This window comes from Miniopterus schreibersii, assembly GCF_964146895.1.
Source record: "Miniopterus schreibersii genome assembly, chromosome: 1".
Lineage (NCBI taxonomy): Eukaryota > Metazoa > Chordata > Mammalia > Chiroptera > Miniopteridae > Miniopterus > Miniopterus schreibersii.
Genome location: NC_138101.1, coordinates 186,622,802 through 186,642,768, shown reverse-complemented (window position 1 = coordinate 186,642,768; position 19,967 = coordinate 186,622,802). Strand labels below are relative to the sequence as shown.

Here is a 19,967-nt window from a genome sequence, read left to right as displayed (position 1 = left end):
TTTTTTTTAAATCCTCACACTAGGATATTTTTTCCATTTCTTTTCAGAGAGAGTGGAAGGGAGAGAAAGAGAGAGAAACATCGACATGATGTGAGAGAGACACAGTGATTGGTTGCCTCCTGCATAAGCCCTGACCAGGATGGGGGATCGAGCCTGCAACCCAGGTACGTGCCCTTGGCCAGTATTGAACCTGGGACCCTTCAGTCCGACCGGGCCAATGCTCTAACTACGGAGCCAAACTGGCCAGGGCAGAAGAGATTTTGGATTTTGTCTGTTTTAACCTTGTACTCACTCAATACTTGAATTTCCATTCACAGAGCAAACTCCCTGTAGGGTTCATGGATATCATAGACACAGTATCTTTCTTTTATTGAGAAACATTGAGAATAATAGCTGGCTGGATTAAAGAATATTCCATATTGATAATATATTTCAGGATCCTACTATTTCATATTAATAGAACTAAGTTGAAAGTTTATACATGTATTCTACGTGGTAGAAGAAATAACATGTAAACCGTTAGCTCTCAAGTTAAGGCCTTTGGATTCCTTTGAAGGGTACAGTTTTATGAGATGATGTGTAGATGTAAGTTGTCCTGAAACCTTATAACCTCATTTATAAATAATTAGCACTTATGTCATGTCTCCTCAGGCTTTTGACTTTATTTAAAGAAAACTTTACCTAAGGCCATTAATTATTAAATGCTCGCAATATACTTTCTATTCCCCTTTCACCTCCCCATTTCAACTATCTTTCTCCAAAATTCTCTTATATATACTAACTTATATTTTATTATTACTCAATGTTTTTGAATATTGTGTGTCTTTCAAGATGTTTTCCTGGGTTAGTCCTTTGTCTTGTAGCTTCCTCTTTCCTAGTCTCATTGAAGTTAGTCCTTGTACAATTTTTTTGCCCCCACACCACACCATTTTGTTCTGGTGGTTTGCTCTTTAGGCTGCTGAAGAGGCCTCTCTATTAGGACCTGTGACTCTTTTATTTCACTTATTCTTTTTTTTAAATATATCTTTATTGATTTCAGAGAGAGGAAGGGAGAGGGAGAGAGAGAGATAGAAACATCAGTGATGAGAGAGTCATTGATCGGCTGCAGCCCACAACCCTGGCATGTGCCCTGACTGAGAATCGAACCCTGATCTCCTGGATCCTAGGTCGATGCTTAACCACTGAGCCACGCCCGGCCGGGCTATTTCACTTATTCTTAAGCATATGTATAGGTGTTCTTGTAAAGCACATCAAATTCTGTTTGAAAATTGTTGAGGTTTACTTTACAAATACTCTTATTGCTCCTGTGAGTTGCATTTAAATCTGACATATCTTTTATGTACGTACCTTATGACTAGATCTCAAAGTATTGTTTAATCACATTTATTTTACTGTGCGTACTTACTTGTTCTTGCCAATATTGTCATTGTAAATTATAACTAACAAGGCTAGCATAAATCTGTGTTAGTCCCCTTGTGCGGCACCATATGCAAATAAACATTTAATGTTGTTAATGCTATGATGATGATGGAAAGTGTCTGTGTTCTTGTTGACTGAACAGCTGCCTGGCAATAGGCGGAGAGTTTCTGAGTGCAGAACTTGTTTAGTTTCTACTTTATGCTTTTCTTAAAGAGTGGAATGTTTCCGTCTACATTTTCAGTGAATTTATCCTACACCATCTGTTTATAAAGCCCTTTTCCGTCATTATCAATTAATATTTATTGGGCAGCTACTGAGTGCATAGTAATATTGTGCAAACAAAGACCACTCTGCTACAGATAGACTTATTCATTGACTTGGCACTGTTGTATTTTGATTAGAAAACAGTAAAAAACACAACAACACCCAAATCCAAAGGCATAAAATAACATCCTCTAACTCTGAACAATGAAAGATGTTGTATATCTATGGGGCATTCTGCTCAAATACGTATAAAACTTGAGAAATTCTAAATTCAGTTTCCATAATTATCTATCATGTTCTGTTTGTCAACAATTCTAACCCAGTGGTCTTGTGTTTAGAAAGTCAAATGAAGTATCATTTTGCTCTGGGATTTCTAATAAAACTGTGAGTCTCTTTTTTGAGAGGAAACTACTCAGATAAAAACAGACCCTCCACAAGAGCATTTGCCTTTTGATTTTGAAGGAAATCCTGGAAAGTGCTCTTGTTGGGCTCACATTTAACTTTACTTGCAAGATTTTTATTAAGTCAAAGATTGCATAAAAATAAAATCCTTTCCAGTAAAAGCAATGGCATTTTAGGGAATAATACTCATTACCATTGTTGCTTTTGAATTAAACAAGTCAAAGAATTGGATGTCTTTTTAGCATACCAACTTTATAGGCAGTAATTAAGGTTTTGTTTCGCAGATTAGCAAATTTAATAACATTTGAAGAATGAATTCCTGACACTATTCAGTAGGGGTTTTGCTTTTGAGCTATTTTTATAGTCATGGTAGTGGGTTTTGCTGATTCACCCATAGCCTCTGGCCTAGTTAATCTTCCATGTAGCCTTTGGCTAAGGTTTTAGGGTAAAGACTGTGACCATGGGAACAGAGCAAAGGGAATTGGCTCTTATGGTGATTGAACCCATGACCTTGGTTGGCTTTATTGGCACAGGGTGCCTTAACCAGTCAGCCTCCATAAATATAGATACAGTGAAACCAATAAATTTGCTTAGCCTTCATTGGGGAAAATAGGTCAGTAATGAGTGCCCACGTGTCCACTACCATAACAATTCCTATAAAAGCTCTTTGGATTCCTGAAATAATAAACACCTTATCATACATATGAAGACTGAAAAAAAAAAGGACATGTAGGCCATTCTCAAAGAGAAGCTTTTGAGTTTTATGTTTCAAAAACCTCAGATATCTTTAAAGAACATTATTAAGGATTACAATTATCATAAAAAATAATACCAATGTCCTTAACGACTGATAAATCTTAGTTAACTACAAGATGCTTGATAACTTATTAAGTACATGATACTGGATAACTACTCTAGCCTTTGAAAATGGTTGGATCTTGTGACTGAACTCACTGCGCTTACCACTTCCAACTGGAAAATACACATAGTGCAACGGGCAGCAAGTTTTTAGAATTTCTCCCTTACTTTGATATCCTGAAAATCTGTATGGTGTCATAATAGTGATGATCACTATTGGATCCTCTTCGGACCTCTATCATGCAATTCTACTTTCATTTATTAAAGTTTTTTGTTTTGTGTTTTTAAAATTGTAAATGTTGGTATGAAGTTTTTGTTCCTTGGTTATGGCTGAAAAATAAATTTCTTTGAACAATTTAAGTAAAATCCATCTAGCTATTTTTGAATTAGATATTGGATAAGGGATTTAGAATATGAATGCATTGTTTTCTGCCTTGAAAAGAAACGTTTTTTTGTTGTTTTGGTTTTCATTGGCACAGATAATCCCCAACTGGATGAACTTAAAGGCTAAAATTTTCCATGACTTTAGCTAGTTCTCATGCAGGAGGAATTTCTAACATGCTTTAGGAAAAAACAAAATTTAGAAATTTAGAACTTGACAGAAATAAAATCGATGTTAATTTAAATGAGCAGTACAGGTTATGGGCAATAAAATCCTGCTGTATTATGTATATATATTCCTTTTCAAAATATTCTATTGATATTTGATGGATTTAGAGCTGTGATTTAGGTTTCCAAAAGAGAATTTTGGAAATAGACACCAGATTTCCATCTTTTAAAAAAATTCCAATTAAATAAGGTTCTCATTTTAAGGTTTTATACATACTAAGTAATTAATATTTTATCTTGATTTAAAATATAACAAATATCTTTAAGGATATTTAAAATGTTTAATATACATAAATACTAACAACTAGTATCTTCCCTTTATAGCTCATGGGGTCTGATTTGGGTCAAAATATTATATTTTGATGCTTAAAATTTTATTTTTGCTGACTTTTATTTTGTACCTACATGAAGAATTTAGTTTTAAAAATATAGTCAAATGAGCAATGAAGCCATAAGAAGACATAGAGGAACTTTAAAGGCATATTACTGAGTAAAAAAAGATAATCTGAAAGGACAACATATCGCATGATTTTGACTATACGACATTCTGGAAAATACAAACTGTGGAGTCAGTAAAAAGATCAGTTTACCAGGAGATGGGGTAGGGAGGCGAGGAATGAATAGGTGGAGCACAGAGGATTTCTAGGGCAGTGAAGACACATTATAGTATGATACTATAATGATGGATATAGGCTATTACATACTTACCCAAACCCATAGAATGTGCGACACCAAGAGTGAACCCTAATGTGAACTATGGACTTTGGGTGATGATGATGCGTCAGTGTAGGTTCATCATGTGTAACAAATGTACTATGTTGTACATCAATATCCAAAGGAGGATATTGCTAATGGGGGAGGCTGTGCGTGTATGAGGCTGGGGTGTATATGGGGACTCTGTACCTGCCTCTTAGTTTTGCTGGGAACCTAAAACTGCTCTCCCCAAAGGCCTTTAAAAGTGTATATAGTAAGAGTAACTATTTTTCTAATTATCAGTGACATGGTTTCTTCATTTTTTTTTTTTTATTACTGGAGAAAAAATCTGACTTGAAAGTTTATACCTTTTAGTATAATGTTACTGGCCTTTTGTTGGATATGAGCACAGACTTGTTTGTCTGTAACCTTGTTGGTTTACCAGTGAATCATCTACATGCTCTTACCCTTGTGACCAAAGGCAGCAGCTGTAGCATGCTGAGTGATTGGGATGAGACAGGGGAGCGTATGTTCATTTTTTTTTTCTTTTCATAATTTCAGTGGCCCGTGTGGGAGTTAAGATGTGACCTTTATTTCATTCCAACTCCATCATTCTTACCCAGGCTTGCTGGTCCATTTAAAATAGACAAAGGACCTTTAATTCCCTGTTTGTTCTACATTTTTGCATGTTTTATTTTTAGAGTCTCTTGATAAACATGGGTATTGTCAAAGTTGTGGGAGTTTTATGGTCAGATGAGACATCTACAAACATTTCCCTTTTCTCTTCCCCCCCCCTCTCTAGGAGGAAAGGTTGCATTTTTTTAAATAAAAAAAAAATTAACTGAGAATTCAGAATCATGTACCTCTAAAGAACTACAGTAGGATAATACTCAGTGTTAGTCTTTTTAATGGAAATAGGCACACTTAAGAAAAAGAAGAAAAACTGTTGTTATTAAAGATTTAAATGTGCCCCAGGGACCCTCTATTAAGGCTCAAGTGTTGTTGCTGTGATCTTAAACATGTAAAAGACAGTCTGAATCCTAGAGCAGTGTGCACTATAGCTTTATAGCTAAACTGCTTTTATGAAACACACACACACACACACACACACAAGCTTTAAAGGGCAAAATAACGGTAATAGAAATTCATTGGCATGTGATTTTTTTTCTCTTTTTATAACTGCTTTTACTGGGTCAGTTTTAATATAATTCTAAGCTGCTTGATCTAAGTCAAATAGAAAAGAAATCCATTGCAGGCTTATACATTTTAAAAAGGTGGCAAATGAGTTAGTTTATTATTAAGGTTTAAAGAAATGGCTTCTAATTTCGATTCAGTTAGTTTTAAAAATGTTTCTCGTTGAGTATTGTCTGGGTTTGCAGAACTGTAAAGTCCATTAATATACATTTACCAGGTCTTAAGAGTTAGATTCTCTTTCGTCTTTCATTTTAAACTAGATAATGTAGAAAGCAGGGCCAGTATCCTGGGCTAGAATATTGCTTGTGTGTTTGCTTGTTTACTCACTCATGGTGTAGAAGCAGCAGAAATAACGTTCAAGCTTAATGGCATTTCTAGATGATATCTTGGAAATGCAGTAATTCGCTTCAGGCTGATCCTTAATACCTCACTTTTGCTCCTTTGCTGAAAACAATAGAATTTAAGTTCTCATTGACTGAATTTTCTAGGACTTGCATCCATATCCTTAGAGTAAAAGGAGAAATAAAAGAGTACTAAACAATATTTTAGGCACCAAGTAGAGCTACAATAGAAAAATATATTATTTTGGAAAAGTGTTAGCTGGTCAGGTGTTGAGGATGGAAAGTGAGGAGAAAAGGAAATTTTATTGCAAATTCCTAGGTATCCAAGAGAATTAGAGGTTCTCTTATTCAACAAGGTCATATATGGAAATTTGGATTTTTTAAAAAGCAGCCAGTCGACTTCCAGAAGAATTTTGTTTTTATAGGGTATAGTTTCATGGACTGGAAATAGAAAAAAACACAATTCGATTAATTAAAGTTCAGCTTATTGATTTTTATTCCTTTAACATCAAGTAAAATTATTAACATTTATATTAATTTTAGGAAATGAAGATTAAATATCTGTTGGTGTGAGAATGGGAGTAATTATTTCCCATATTACCCTTTAAGGGGAATGGATCCTGGTAACTGCCAGATCCTTTCTTTACAGGGTGGGGCAAGTGGGAGTGTTGGGCATGGTTTTGAGTATAGGATTCAAAATTGAGAACTGGAATAGAGGCAAATTGTTCTGCATAACTTGGACAGGGAGATTCAGAAGCATGTGGGGAAGGTCCAGAAGCTGCAAAAAAATAACTAATGAGGCTGGGCAGGATGTAGGGACCAGGGAAGAAGGGTAATTCCTGGTTGGTGGAGTTGCCCAGGAGAATTTAGAGAATACCAGTGTTTGATGAAGCTTTGATGAGTGTGAGTACACCTAAGGAGTCTTATGTAAATTCTAGATCACTCAGTGCTTTTAGTGTGAGCAGGTCATCTTGGGGTGAATACAAAGAGGTTCAGCATTCTGCTTACTGGTGAGCACTGGCGTGGAGCTAACTTACTAGGAATCTGGGTTACATTAGACTCTAAGGTTTGATGGGGGAAAATTTTGTAGGCCAAAAAGAACTAATAGTGTTATAGTTGGTCTGGCTTTGAGCTAAAATTGGTGGGTGAAACTTTAATGATACTTGCATAGCCTCGAAATAATCTAGTAAAATATTTGTTAGTTACTTTAGTGATTTTAACATATTTCCACACATTCTTTGAAAATCTCCCTCTGGGAGGTGGAGCTTAATTTTTTTTCTTTGAGTATGGGCTGGGCTTAGTGACTCTTTTTAACACATAGCGTATGGGAAGGAAAGAATACTAACTTTATGGTAAGGAAATTTGGCAGACACCACCTTACCTTAATTGAGCGCTCAATGTTAACATCCCCGTTCCTGAGTCCTGGTGATACTGTGCACCCTGCAATGTGATGCAATGAGAAGGGCACTTAGCCCTGTTGTATCCCCTGTACCCCTTTCAAATTTATGAGCCCTGTCTAATCATGAGAAGACATCAGACAAACCCAAACTGAGGGACATTCTATAAAATACCTGACCTGAAGTTACCTGGAGTATCTCTTCAAAACTGTTGAGGTCATAAAAACAATGAAAGACTGAGAGAAACTTTCACCATTCGGAAGCTGCTCCATAGTACCTTGAATTGAATTTTGGCACAAAAAAAGAACATTTGATAGTTGAATAAAGGCTGTAGCTTAATGGTTTTGTAACAATGTTAATGTCTTAGTTTTGATAAACATACCATGTCATAGTAAGATGTTAATTTTAGGGAACACTAGGTGAAGGGTATATGGTAACTTTGAGCTATTTTTACAACTGTTTTGTAAACCTAAATTATTTCATTAATAAAAAAAATTAAACCCATTTGTGAGATTTCTAAAGAAAAGACTAAAATGATGACTTGTGAAAACAGCAAAAGGTTAACTCTTTGACTTAAACCCCAAAATAAATATTTATTTTCCAGTATCACTCCACCATGATAATTATTTCCCCAGAAAAAAAGACAACTTGGTGCTTGAGAAAATATGGCGATTAAGAAAGGTGGGAGAATTCTGGAAAACTTACATGTATGTGATGAACAGCATTGGCCAACTGCAAAGTGAAGTTTTTATTCAGAGATTATAAAGGCATATTTATTCAATAACATATGTTTGCCACCTAAAATGTGCCAAGAACTGTGTTAGAAGTAAAATATGATCATGACAGCTGAGGTTTCTGGCCATCTGAAGCTTACACCATATTTTGTATTACTCTTTGGAAATGTAAGCCTCTGGATAAACAAGATTCTCTTGAATGTCTATCTAAGTAAGTAAAATTAAGCATATAAATGTGAGTTAAACATATTCTTAATGCATTTAATCAAAATAAAGTCAGTGAACACTTGGGAAATGTTAATGTAATTTTCTTGTTTGTTTTTTTAAAAAAAAAATATCTTTATTGATTTTAGAGAGAGGAAGGGGAGGAGAGAGAGAGAGAGAGAGAGAAAGAAACATCAATGATGAGAGTCATTGATCAGCTGCCTCCTGCACGCCCCTGACTGGAGACCAAGCCCGCAACCCGGGCCTGTGCCCTGACCTGGAATCAAACCGTGATCTCCTGGATCCTAGGTTGTTGCTCAACCGCTGAGCCACGCCTGGCCGGGCACGTCCTTGTTTTTTTTTTAATGTAAAGTGTTATAGGATTTTAAAAATGTGAGTTTGGGAAATCATAAGAAAGGGACAGAAATGGATTAATTCCAGTTAGTAAAATGGAAAAATTTTCTCACTGGAGAATTTTCCAACAAGTCAAATAGATTATGAATAGATTATGCATATAGAATTAAATATTATTACAAATTTTACCCAGCAATAAAGAACAAAAGCAAACATCAGAATCACCTGATAACGACCTGAAAGTATTATGATTGTAATACTTTATTAATGTTAACAATTCAGTAATTGTTATAGTTGTCTTTTATTGTACCTTTCAATGCTTTATAAGTTTCAAATTATTTAGTCTTCATATCCACCCTGTAAGGTTGACATTATTATTTCCACATGGAGGGGCAGATAGCCTGAGTCTATGTCCTATCTCTGTCAGTAACTAGGTGAATGACCTAGTTAGAATGGGCAAGTTATTCTACTACTTGTACCCCAACTTCCCCCTTAATAAAATGGGCTTAGTAATGCATCGAATTATCATAAAGATTAAATGTTGTATTCAACATATGTAATGTATTTTTTGAATATATGTAAGAAGCAGAACGCCTGGTAAGCACTCTAAAAGTGTTTTTTTATTACTATACCAAACCAAAATTATTTTTTATTCTGGTTATGTCTCTTTCCTCAGTTGCTTTTTATTAGTGGGAGTAGGAGCCATGGCAGAGGGAGCTGTAATCTCATGGATGGGGGGCCATGGTTATTTTATATACATGTATATTAGTAACACCTAGCATGGTGCCTGGCATTTTATAAATGCACATAGAAGTTATTTGTTGGATATGTAAGTAAATGAACTTGAATATGATTGATTATACTTACATCTAAGCAGTATTTAACATGTCCTGGTGTTCTTTTAAAAATCGCTTTCTATTGAGCACCATAGATCCTGTTGGAAAAGACTCTGACAATTTGGCTTTTCTCAGTTTGGATGGCCTCTACACATACACCTTCTAAGTCTAAATGCTAAGATTGTCAAAACATTTTTTTGAACAAATGGAATGCCTTTTAGATGTCATGAAAGATTGTTCCAAATATAAATTTTTCCTTAAGTTTAGCATAGAAACAAACCCAAACAAACACTTTTGTGGTTGACTTTTGAAATTTGTATTTTTTAAAGTTTTTTTCCATTTTATTAATGAGAGAAAAATGTAGAAAAGAATGCTTTTCCCTCCCTCTGTGTGAAGTATGGTTTGAAAAGCCAGTTACATGTTGTGATAAAATGTCATATATGTAATAATGATGCAACAAGCATGTTTCTACTTTGATGAGATTTTTTTCAGAATTTGGAAAACTAATGAGCTAGTTTTTAGTATTATATCTAAATAGTTGAGCAGATAATATAACTTTTAAGTACCATCATTTCAACAGGCAGTAAGCTTTGCTTGTTTCTAAGAAAACTGTTAGCTGCCCATACTTTCTAATTGTGTAACAAAATACCCAAAGATGGGAAAAGAGTGAAACTAAGTGGAAATTGATTAGGAAGATCAAAGTTGCTTATGTTTGATTCCATCTGAAATGTTAGGACTTCAGTGAATGAGCAGGTTGTAGTCCCTTCAAATACTTTGTACAACTCATATTCATGTTCCTCAGCCTTTTCTTGGTTAGGTCCTAGTAGTGTCTTTCAATGCTGGATGTATTTTGGTACTTGCTCTTAGAAACATGTGCAGGACTTCTGACGTATTTTCCCATCTCTTTCATTCTAGGCATTGAAGAAACAAGAAGCTAAAGCAGATGACGAGGGAGTAATGAAAAACAAGCTAAGACAAACTGAAACTGAGAAGAGCCAAGTAAGATTTTGAAAGTTATCTTTGAAAGAGCAGTGTTGTTTGGGACCGGTGATGTTTGTTGAGTGCCTTGAGATCATTTGTTAGAGCTCAGTGAAGGCTTTATGGATTGATGTGGCGTCACTTGGCTTGAAGGCTCTGCCTCTTTGCTTCTTGCTCTTAGAAACATGGACAGGTTGTTTGCTACCTATCATCTGGGGAACACTTAAAGAGCTGGCCTTTGCTGCAGGGTTAGGAAAGACCTGTTTAAAAGCTGGGCGTTTTCTAGATATTCGTTTTCATGACAGGAGTTAGTCACAGTTAGCAGCCTAGAGGAAAAAATCCTCTGTTCTCATTAACACTAAGGACTTTTGACATACATTCATGTCTGTGACCCTGTGGAGCCTGGCATGTTAGAATTAGCAAGGAATTCAGAGGCCACAGACTCTTTTCAGTTTGCAAATGGATAGATTTAAGGATGAGCACAAAGTAATGAATGATAAAGTGAAAATTTGCCTCTAATGTAATGTTCTTTTCTTCATTATTGCTTTTTATATCTAAAGTTACCTCCATTATTTTATTTTGCGGACCAATGTCAAGTTAAATGATGCGTCCATGCTTTCTTCACTGTAAACACGGTATGTCAGGTTGTCAGGTTTGCCTTTTGGGAATTAAGACAGTTGATATTACCCAGGGATCATGAGAAATGGGCCTTGGTAGATTTTGAAACCATTTTAGCTGAAGTGTGATTCTTTCCTTCTTTATGTCTCCATAGAAACAAGAAAACAGGTCAGAAAATATTTTGTGTAGATTCTATAATTTCACATATACTTTACTTTCTAAAAAATATGACATTTATTTTATGAGCCACATGTATAATTTAAAAATAATTTACATAACTGGACTGAAATAGATTCATAGGGTGTTGCAAAACAAAATCTACAGATAGGTCACATGTACCTTTCCCTCAGTTTCCCTCATTGGTAAAATTCTGCACAATTGTCATTCAGTATTCAAGTCAGGAAATTGCCATTTGTTCAATTCACAGTTTATGCAGCTTTATGTGCACTCACTCGTGTGTGTGTGTGTGTGTGTGTGTGTGTGTGTAGTTCTATACAGTTTAATCTCAGGTTGATTCATGTTCCTGCCCCATGGTCAAGGTCAGACCTGTTTGTGACCACAGTGCTCCCTCCTGCTACTCCTGGTAGCAACACCCACCACACGTGCAATTGGTGAAGGACTGATATAGATGGTAGAAGAACAAATGTTTCCCCTGCTGTACACTTCAGTTTTTCAGAAAGTTATCTGTGGTAATAAAAAGCTTTCTTTCTGGTACAGACCCCCTTTCTAAGTTCTTTTACCCAGTTAAGGGGAAGGTAAAAACTTTCTGAGTCTGCTGGGTCTTGACCGCCATCAGCTCAGAATAATCCTTGTGCCAGAAAAGTGTGTTTGGTGGCGGCATGCTCTGCTCCCTTCGCATCCTGGTGTTTTCTCTACTCGGAGTAATCTCAGCATGTTTACTCTTTGCAGGGTGTTCAGTCACCCAACGGGCACATTTTTCACAGTTAGTTATCTAATAGCTGTATTATTCAGGAAACTTTAAATGTCTTATTCTGAACTTCGATATTTTATTACTACTTATTTTGTTATTTTAATCCTTACCCAAGGGTATGTTTTTTATTGGTTTAGAGAGAGGGGAGAGAGAGAGAAACATTGATGTGAGAGAGAATCGTCAATGCATTGCCTCCCGTATGTGCTCCTGCTGGGGACCAAACCCGCAACCCAGGTGTGTGCTCTGACTGGGAATCAAACACGCATCCTTTTGGTGTATGGGATGACAGTCCAACCAACTGATCCACCTGGTCAGGGCTGAACCTAAGTATTTAAAAATTTTAGGAATATTATGGATGTTAGCAATATTAGGGATATAAGAATATATAAAATCATCAGTTGGATGAAATATATTTTGAGTCATTGGGTTTCTGAAGTTTTTATTCTAGTTCAGTTCATATGATACTACGTGTACTAATTTAAAGACAGAATTGCTCTAGAATTTGGATTAAAATGGTTTAGAACTGGAAGGAATCTCAGAGGTTGTTTAATATAAAAAACTTATTTTAGAGATAACAGAAAGGAGGTCTAAGGAGGCCATAGCTGAGATGGAAGTGACTAGAACCCAGCCCTCTTGAAGTCTGGTCTGCGTCACTTTTTTTTTTTTTTTGAATATTTTTATTGATTTCAGAGAGGAAGGGAGAGGGAGAGAGACAGAAACATCAATGACCAGAGTCATTGATCGGCCGCCTCCCACACGCCCCTGACTGGGGATCGAGCCCGTGGGTCACTTTTTGTTATGCAGTTAACATTATCTTAATGGAAGCATTAATGTGTTTATAGCAAGATATTTATCCTTCCACATTATCTTCTGAAAACTTTTCCAATTTTCTCCTCTTAAGCTGTGCCCATATAATTTAGTGAACTTGTGTCCCATTGGATATTTCTCTATCCTTTGTTGAAACTCTAGCTTGAACAGGAATTGGAGCTATCTCGAAGGTTATTGAATCAGTCGGAGGGCAGCCGAGAAACACTTTTGCATCAGGTAAGTCTATGCAAGCTATGATAAGCTGCTTTTAAATTAAATCAGGGTTGAGTCTCCTTCTCTATTAACTGTCTTTTGAAAGGAAAAACCTAGGTCTAGAATAATTTTTTCCCAAGGAATGTGTATCAGCATCCATAAGTAAAAGATGAAATCCTTTCAGGAAGATTCAGAGAAAGCTAGTAAAAACACCAGCCCAGGTTTCCACTGTGACAGTGTGGATGCTGATGGCTGCTCCAGCTTAGGACTTCCCTCTCTTAGCATAACCAGTGTAAAAGTGAGACTGGATGTGGAAGATAAAATTTTCCCAGGGGCTTAATTTTCCTCAAGGAGGCATTGGAGGGTGAAGGAGGAAGCAAAATGCATAAAACAGACTTTTGCACTTTCAGGTTACTTTGAATGCATTATTGCCTTGTATTCACATTTTCAAGATGCTACCTGCCCCTTTTTAACCAAACCAAAGGCTTACTTTTAAAGCATAACATTTTGCAGCCCATTAGACCATAGTGGGAGTTTGGTGCTTCTGGTGTTTAAAATTCGATAACTTGAAATAGCCATCTTACATACGTTGGATAGGGGCTTATGGTTTTCCAACTAACTGCCTTTCTGCCTGTATTTAATATAAAATGCAATCGTACCTTCCTCTGTTTTGAGATGTGGGTTGCATAACTCATTACATAATATGCTAGGTAGGCAAAGATGTCAGAAATCATATAGATGTTTAGAAGGAGTATTACATTTTGACAATTAGTGCTGAAAATACCCCGTCGCACCTGTTTTACAAAACCTTTAAAAATGTTCCTTGGCTTTGTTCTGCAGCCAGTGGTCCACTGGAATTAATGTTGGCAGAGTTCAGACTTTCTTTTTTGGAAGTTTATATTTGTATTTAATTCCACTCTGATTTTTTTGGAACTCTGACTTGTACTTTACAATGTCACCTTTTGAAGTAAGAGGTTTCTGTGTTTGGCTGCTATGCAGTTATTGTGACTTCACCTGAGTTTTTTTGCCACTGCCTACTTGTTTAATGCCCATTGGGGACATACCTGGTATGTGGTAGGCAATTTGCTAGTCCCTAGAAATACAGAGATGAATAGAATAGTCCTTGACCTCAAGGAGTTTATAGTTTATTCAATAGTGTTTATTGCTTATTTATTTGAAGCAGTATTTTGATATCAAAATATGCTAACTCATGATCATTTTTCTTCAGCTTACCAATCAGTAGACCATGTTTACATGAAAGAACTAAGTGAAAAATATGAGAACATCTCGTACTTAATTGGAGGTAGTTTGGGTTAATAGTAGTAAGGTCCAAATAAAGGATTTTTTTTAATGCGGTCAAATTTTTGCCAAGTAGACACAGAAGAGGGGAAAAGACATTCATTCTTTGTGGAGGGAATGGGAGGGATAAAGAAACGAGCAGGAGACTGACTGTTCCACTGTGTTTGGCATGACAAGGAGAGTAACTTGGCTTCAACTTGTGCTTGCAGTAGCCCAGTAGAAGTACATTTTTCCCCTAGGAAAATAATTTGTAATAATTTGTGAGTTCAGTTACTTTTTTCTTTACTTTTAAAACTTATGTAAGTTTAATTTTGACTGTATGTATTCAGGTAGAAGAACTCCGTGCACAACTTATGAAAGCAGAGGGCGATCGAAAGGGTTTACAACATCAAGTATCTCAGATTTCCAAGCCACAGGCAAACCATCAGGATGAACAAGGAGATGACTGGAGGTTTAGGAGAGGTATAATTTTGATTTGTGAATGTAGGTTTTTTAAAAATCTTTCTTAAATACTTCCCATTTTCAGAATTGCATTTCTTACATTGTGCTTTTGTCATCTTATCTATTTCTTTTTATTATTATTTTTAATTGATTTGAAAAAGAGAAACATTGACTTGTTCCACTTATTTATGCATTCATTGGTTCTTTTATGTGTCCTGACTGGAATCAAACCCACAACCTTGGCTTATTGGGATGACGCCTTAACCAATTGAGCTACCTGGTCGGCTGTATTTAGTATCCAATTTCAGTGTCTTCTGTGTTTGATTTTTAAACACATTTCAGTTGTCAGACCTGTTTATGTCATGGAGCTTTCTCTTAGAAAGAGCCAGCAAAGCCAGTAGTGGAATTTTTCCAGCTTCCTATTTCTGTGCCTAAATGTGTGTGTGTGTGTGAGTGTGTACTTGTTCTTATACTTAAGTTTAAAATACCTCTATGTTTTTTACTTTCAGGTTAACAGAAATAGTGATATTGAGATTTTATAATGATTTCTAATACTCTAGTCCTTATTGTTCAGCTTATAAGTTACATTAATAATGAGGCTTCCTACTCCAATGCCTAATTTACTGGATAAATTTTTGTAAGCATTTGTAGTACATTAAAGTCAGGGAAGGTAAATATTTTCCCATGTTTCCCACACATAACTCAGTATGTTGCCTGAGTTAGAATTTACACATTGCCAGAATGTCTTCGCTGGATAGCAAATTGTAACATACCTATCTTAATACATTTTCTTTTTTTAATCCTTACCTGAAGATATGTTTTTGTTGATGTTAGAGAAGGAGGATGGGAGAGAGAGGGAGAAGCAGTGATGTGAGAGAGAAACATCGAAAGGTTGCCTCCTGTATGGGCCCCAACCAGGGACTGAACCTGCAACCTGGGTATGTGCCCTGACTGGGAAAGGAACCTGCAACCTTTCTGTGTATGGGATGACACTCCAACCATCTGAGCCACATGGGCCAGGGCTATCTTAATATATTTTCATGCCATTAAGTTCACTTAAGTTTCATGTGATGTTGTAATTTAAATGTTTAAATTATATAAATTTTAAAAATATATAAAATGCCAAATATATTAAAATTTATTTTTAAAAGTAAAATCCTAAGGTATGAGATTATTCACCAAATTTTCATAATGATGCACATAGGAACTCTCATTTTGTTTGGAAAAAGACTCTGTGGTACATTTGTTATAGGTTTTGCTTCCTCATAAAATCTAGTTATTTTTGGTGCCTTTGAAAACTAGAAGAATCTCATTTTTCTGAACTATTTACGAGGTTTAAAAGAATTGAAAAGTTCTTTTATTAAACATTGTATGCGGGAAACGTATTTATACGTTTTACGTTGACTGGTAGTAGAGCGAGCGATAAAAACTACCCGCAAACAATGTGTTAATATGATAATGGACTTCTTCGCCTTCTTTTAACATTTCTAGAGTTTTCATCTTTATAAAACACTTGTGTTATTATTTTTAAAAATTGTATGTAAGAAGTGACGCTCAGTGTCGCACTCTGGCTGCTGGTTGTCCTCCACCCACCCAGTCCACAGTGATTTCCTGCCTTCTTCCGAAGTGGACTCCGCTTACTCACAGGGTCCTCGGCAGCCAGCGGAAAGGCGCCTGCCGTTCCCTCTCACCCACCCGTTTAGTCGCCTTCCTGTTCGGGCCTCCCGCTGCCTGCAGAGCTCCTCCTTCCTGCGCCCTCTGTCTTGGTTTCCCTTCCTTCCGTTCCTTCCCACTCCTTTCTTCAGTTTGTCCTTTAAATGCTGGTGTTGTGTAGAACTCCATTTATAGCTTTTCTTACTACTTCTCTGTAGGGGTTGTTACTTAATCTTATGCTTTACTGTCGCCTATAGATGATCCCTAAATCTAGCTCCACTCGCTGTCCTACCCTTCAGCCCTCCAGTTGGAGTTGCTCATTGGACATCTCTCTATGCTGTTCCACAGTTGCTCAGTCAACAGATTTAAATCTGAATTCATTCTTTCCTCGAAACCTGTTTTATTTCCTATATCAATTGATGTCATCATCCTTTATCCAGATATCCAAGCCTAAAATACAAAGAAAATTCAAAATTATTTCTTCTCCGCTCCATCTAATTCATCCTGATACCTCGTCTATTTATAGATCTTGATATCTCTTGAATTTTCCCTACCCTCTTTTTTATTCCCACTACCCCAGTGTAGGCATGCTTCATGTCATCTAAATTACCTTCTTGTCTTCTTCTAGTTCCTCTGTAGTCTATCTTCTATACTGCTACCACAGGGACCAGTCTAAGACACAAACCATTCAATTTACCCTCTTGATTAAAACCTCTCACTATAATTTATTGAGTTCTAACTACATATAAGGCATTATGCTGCTCATTTTACATTGTCTCCTTTAGTTCTTACAACTACTCTCTGAGAAAAGTACTATTTTTGTTTCTGTTTTAATCATTTTTTTTAAAAAAGACTGAAGAACAAAGAGGTTGAGTACCTTGTCTAAGATCACATTTGTAGGAAGTAGCAGACCTAAATCTTTTTCTCCCCCAAACTTGAGTTTTTAACTACTATCCTTGACTAACCCATTACTGTTTGTAGCAAGTGTTTCAAAATTGAATGTGTGAGAAAATCCTCTGGATGTGGGAGGAGAGTGTTTGCGACATTATTTATATTTTATACCTTATGTTTTAAGTATTTTAATTTTGTTAATGCTTCATTATATATGTAGGTATATGTATATATCTATGTATTATATGTATATAGCCATGCTGATATTTTATATGTATATATTATGAAACATAGCAAAATATTATATGTCTCCACACCAAATATATATATACACTTCATAACATATACATATATGTATATATATTTAGATATGCATTCATATGTATTATTTCCATATTTTATATAATATATATTCATACGAATGTTATATATATATGAATGTTATATATATTATGAAATATATCTCTATATATTGTGGAGATATATATGTTATGTGCACACACATATACATATATATTAAGATTAGACATTTATAAAATGAATGAATGCATATATTTATAAAATGAATAAATACATTTACACTTAAACAAATATGAATAATTTTAGGTTGTAGACCTAGCAGGGGTAGGCCAAGTACAGCTCATGGGCCAAATCCAGACTTTTGTAAATAAACTTTATTGGAACACAGCTACTCCCAATCATTTATGCACTGTATAGGTTACTTTTGCAATACAATGGCAGAGTTGAGTAATTATGACAGAGGTCTATGGCAAATATTTACTATCTGACCCTTTACAGAAAATGTTTGCCAATTCCTGGTCTAGAGCATTATTTCTGAGCTCTCTAGCAATGCATAAACTCCTTGCTGACTCCCCTTTTCCCTCCCTCATATGTGTCAGCTATATAAAACTACTATGTGTGCAGTTACCTGAATATTAAATCTAATTTTGTATCTCAGTGCTTTATGCTGTTTCCTTTCCCTGAAATATCACCCCAACTGCATCTCCTCTGTGTAGTGGAATTTTGTATCGATTCTTTAAATCTAACTTAGTTCCCAATTCTTCCTACCTCAGTTTCTCACCAAGGTAGAGTTAATCACTCTATTCTTTGGACTATTTCTGCATATTAAGCATTATGCTCTACAGGAATATCTATTTAGTATTTGTCGGTGTTCTTATCAAGCTATTAAAATGCCTATGTACCTTCTATCCAAGGTACATGTGATATTTTAAGCACTTTGGTATTTCTATTTGAAACACTTCGATATTTCCAAAATTGGAGTGTGTCTTATAAATGATCTATAAATTTGATTTGGTAGTGTTTCTTTCAGTTTTTCCTTTTCTGGAAAGGAAACTACTGGAAAAACAGTAAGTTTAAATTTATATGTTCCAATTTTTGACATCTTAGATTCAAGGAAGTACTTTATTTATGTCTTGTTTCTATTCTTGGAGTGCAAGCTCATTGAGAAAGGGTTTTTGTGTCATTTATCTCTGAGGAAGATGGTATTAAAGTGTGCCGTACATCATAGACCAAGTATCTCATGTTGAGTTAAATACTAAGTCAATTTTATTGTTCAGCGACATAATTTCAGGTAGTAGTCTCCAGAATTAGTAAGTTAGTGGTCACGCACAGCCAGAGATTTAACTGTCGTTAAATCATGTGCTTATGTTGCAAGAGAAGCATTTTGTTGTGTGAACTTCAGTAACTTCACTTGGGGGTAGCTTAGTTGAAAATTCTTTTCAGAATTCTTGTTAGACTTTGAAGGTAATGAGGGGATGTAAGGAAAGTTAAAAGGAAAAAAATGTGCAGGATTTTCCTGCAGTAAATTGTACTAGAAATCAGATACCATTTTAAGTTTTAGTATCAAATTGGATTAATATTGTAGAAAACTGAAGGAGATTTGAAACAATAGACTGGGAAATTCTGAAGTCTGTTGAGTGACAGTGTTAATAAGTGGATTGTGTTAGCTGGAATATTAAAACATCAAGGCTTTGTACCATCTGAAAAGACATTCTTCTGTGAATAAAGAACAGCCATCAAGCTTTGCATTTTCTCTTTAAAGGCGTTGAGCGGGAGAAAGACGACCTGGAGAAGCAGATGTCAAACTTGAGAGTGCAGCTGAACTTCAGTGCCATGGCCTCCGAGCTAGAGGAAGCAAAGCGGTGCGTGGAGCGGAAAGACAGGGAGAAAGCACGCTTGGCAGCACAAGTGGAGGTGACTCTGCTAGTTTTAAGCCATATTCAAAGGAATTTAGTTTTTTGTTTGTTTGTTTCATAATATATCATTATTGATTTCAGAGGTGGGAAGGGAGAGGGAGAGAGAGAGAGAAACATCAATGATGAGAGAGTCAATGACCAGCTGCCTCCTGCACACCCCCGACTGGGGATTGAGCCTGCAGCCCGGGCTTGTGTCCTGATCAGGAATCGAACCTCGATCTCCTGGATCCTAGGTTGATGCTCAACCACTGAGCCACACCGACCGGGCAAAGGACTTTAGTTTTATTTCATAGAATTGCTTAATGAAATTTTAATATGAAGATATATTTTATGAACTCTAGTTTGGGTATAGATAATGTAAAGTTATGTAGATGACTGATTATATATAGGAATTTCTGTGGATTCATTTCTCTTTCATTCAGACCTCAAAGCCAGGAAACTATTAAACTTGAAAATACTTTTGTCCTAATAACAGTCGAGCCCTTCCTACAATCGGAAGGGACCATTCTTCTCTGAGGGAACAGTGAATTATCATTTATTTGGGGGGTGAAACTGGCTGAAGGTGCAGTGAAAGGTATTGCTGACATTTCTTCTTTGGAACCGTACAGGTTTTCA

General features: G+C 35.9%; 1 protein-coding gene across 7 annotated transcripts in view; it reads left to right on the top strand.

Annotated features, from left to right (window-relative positions):
* CEP128 (centrosomal protein 128) overlaps positions 1-19,967 on the top strand; it is a 289,186-nt gene that overhangs the window by 58,671 nt on the left and 210,548 nt on the right. For all 7 annotated transcript variants that reach the window (XM_081118224.1, XM_081118225.1, XM_081118227.1 and 4 more), the window contains 4 exons: positions 10,221-10,304; positions 12,802-12,876; positions 14,481-14,613; positions 19,199-19,350. In XM_081118224.1, coding sequence (XP_080974350.1) covers positions 10,221-10,304; positions 12,802-12,876; positions 14,481-14,613; positions 19,199-19,350 — 444 coding nt within the window. The remainder of the gene's footprint in view (positions 1-10,220; positions 10,305-12,801; positions 12,877-14,480; positions 14,614-19,198; positions 19,351-19,967) is intronic.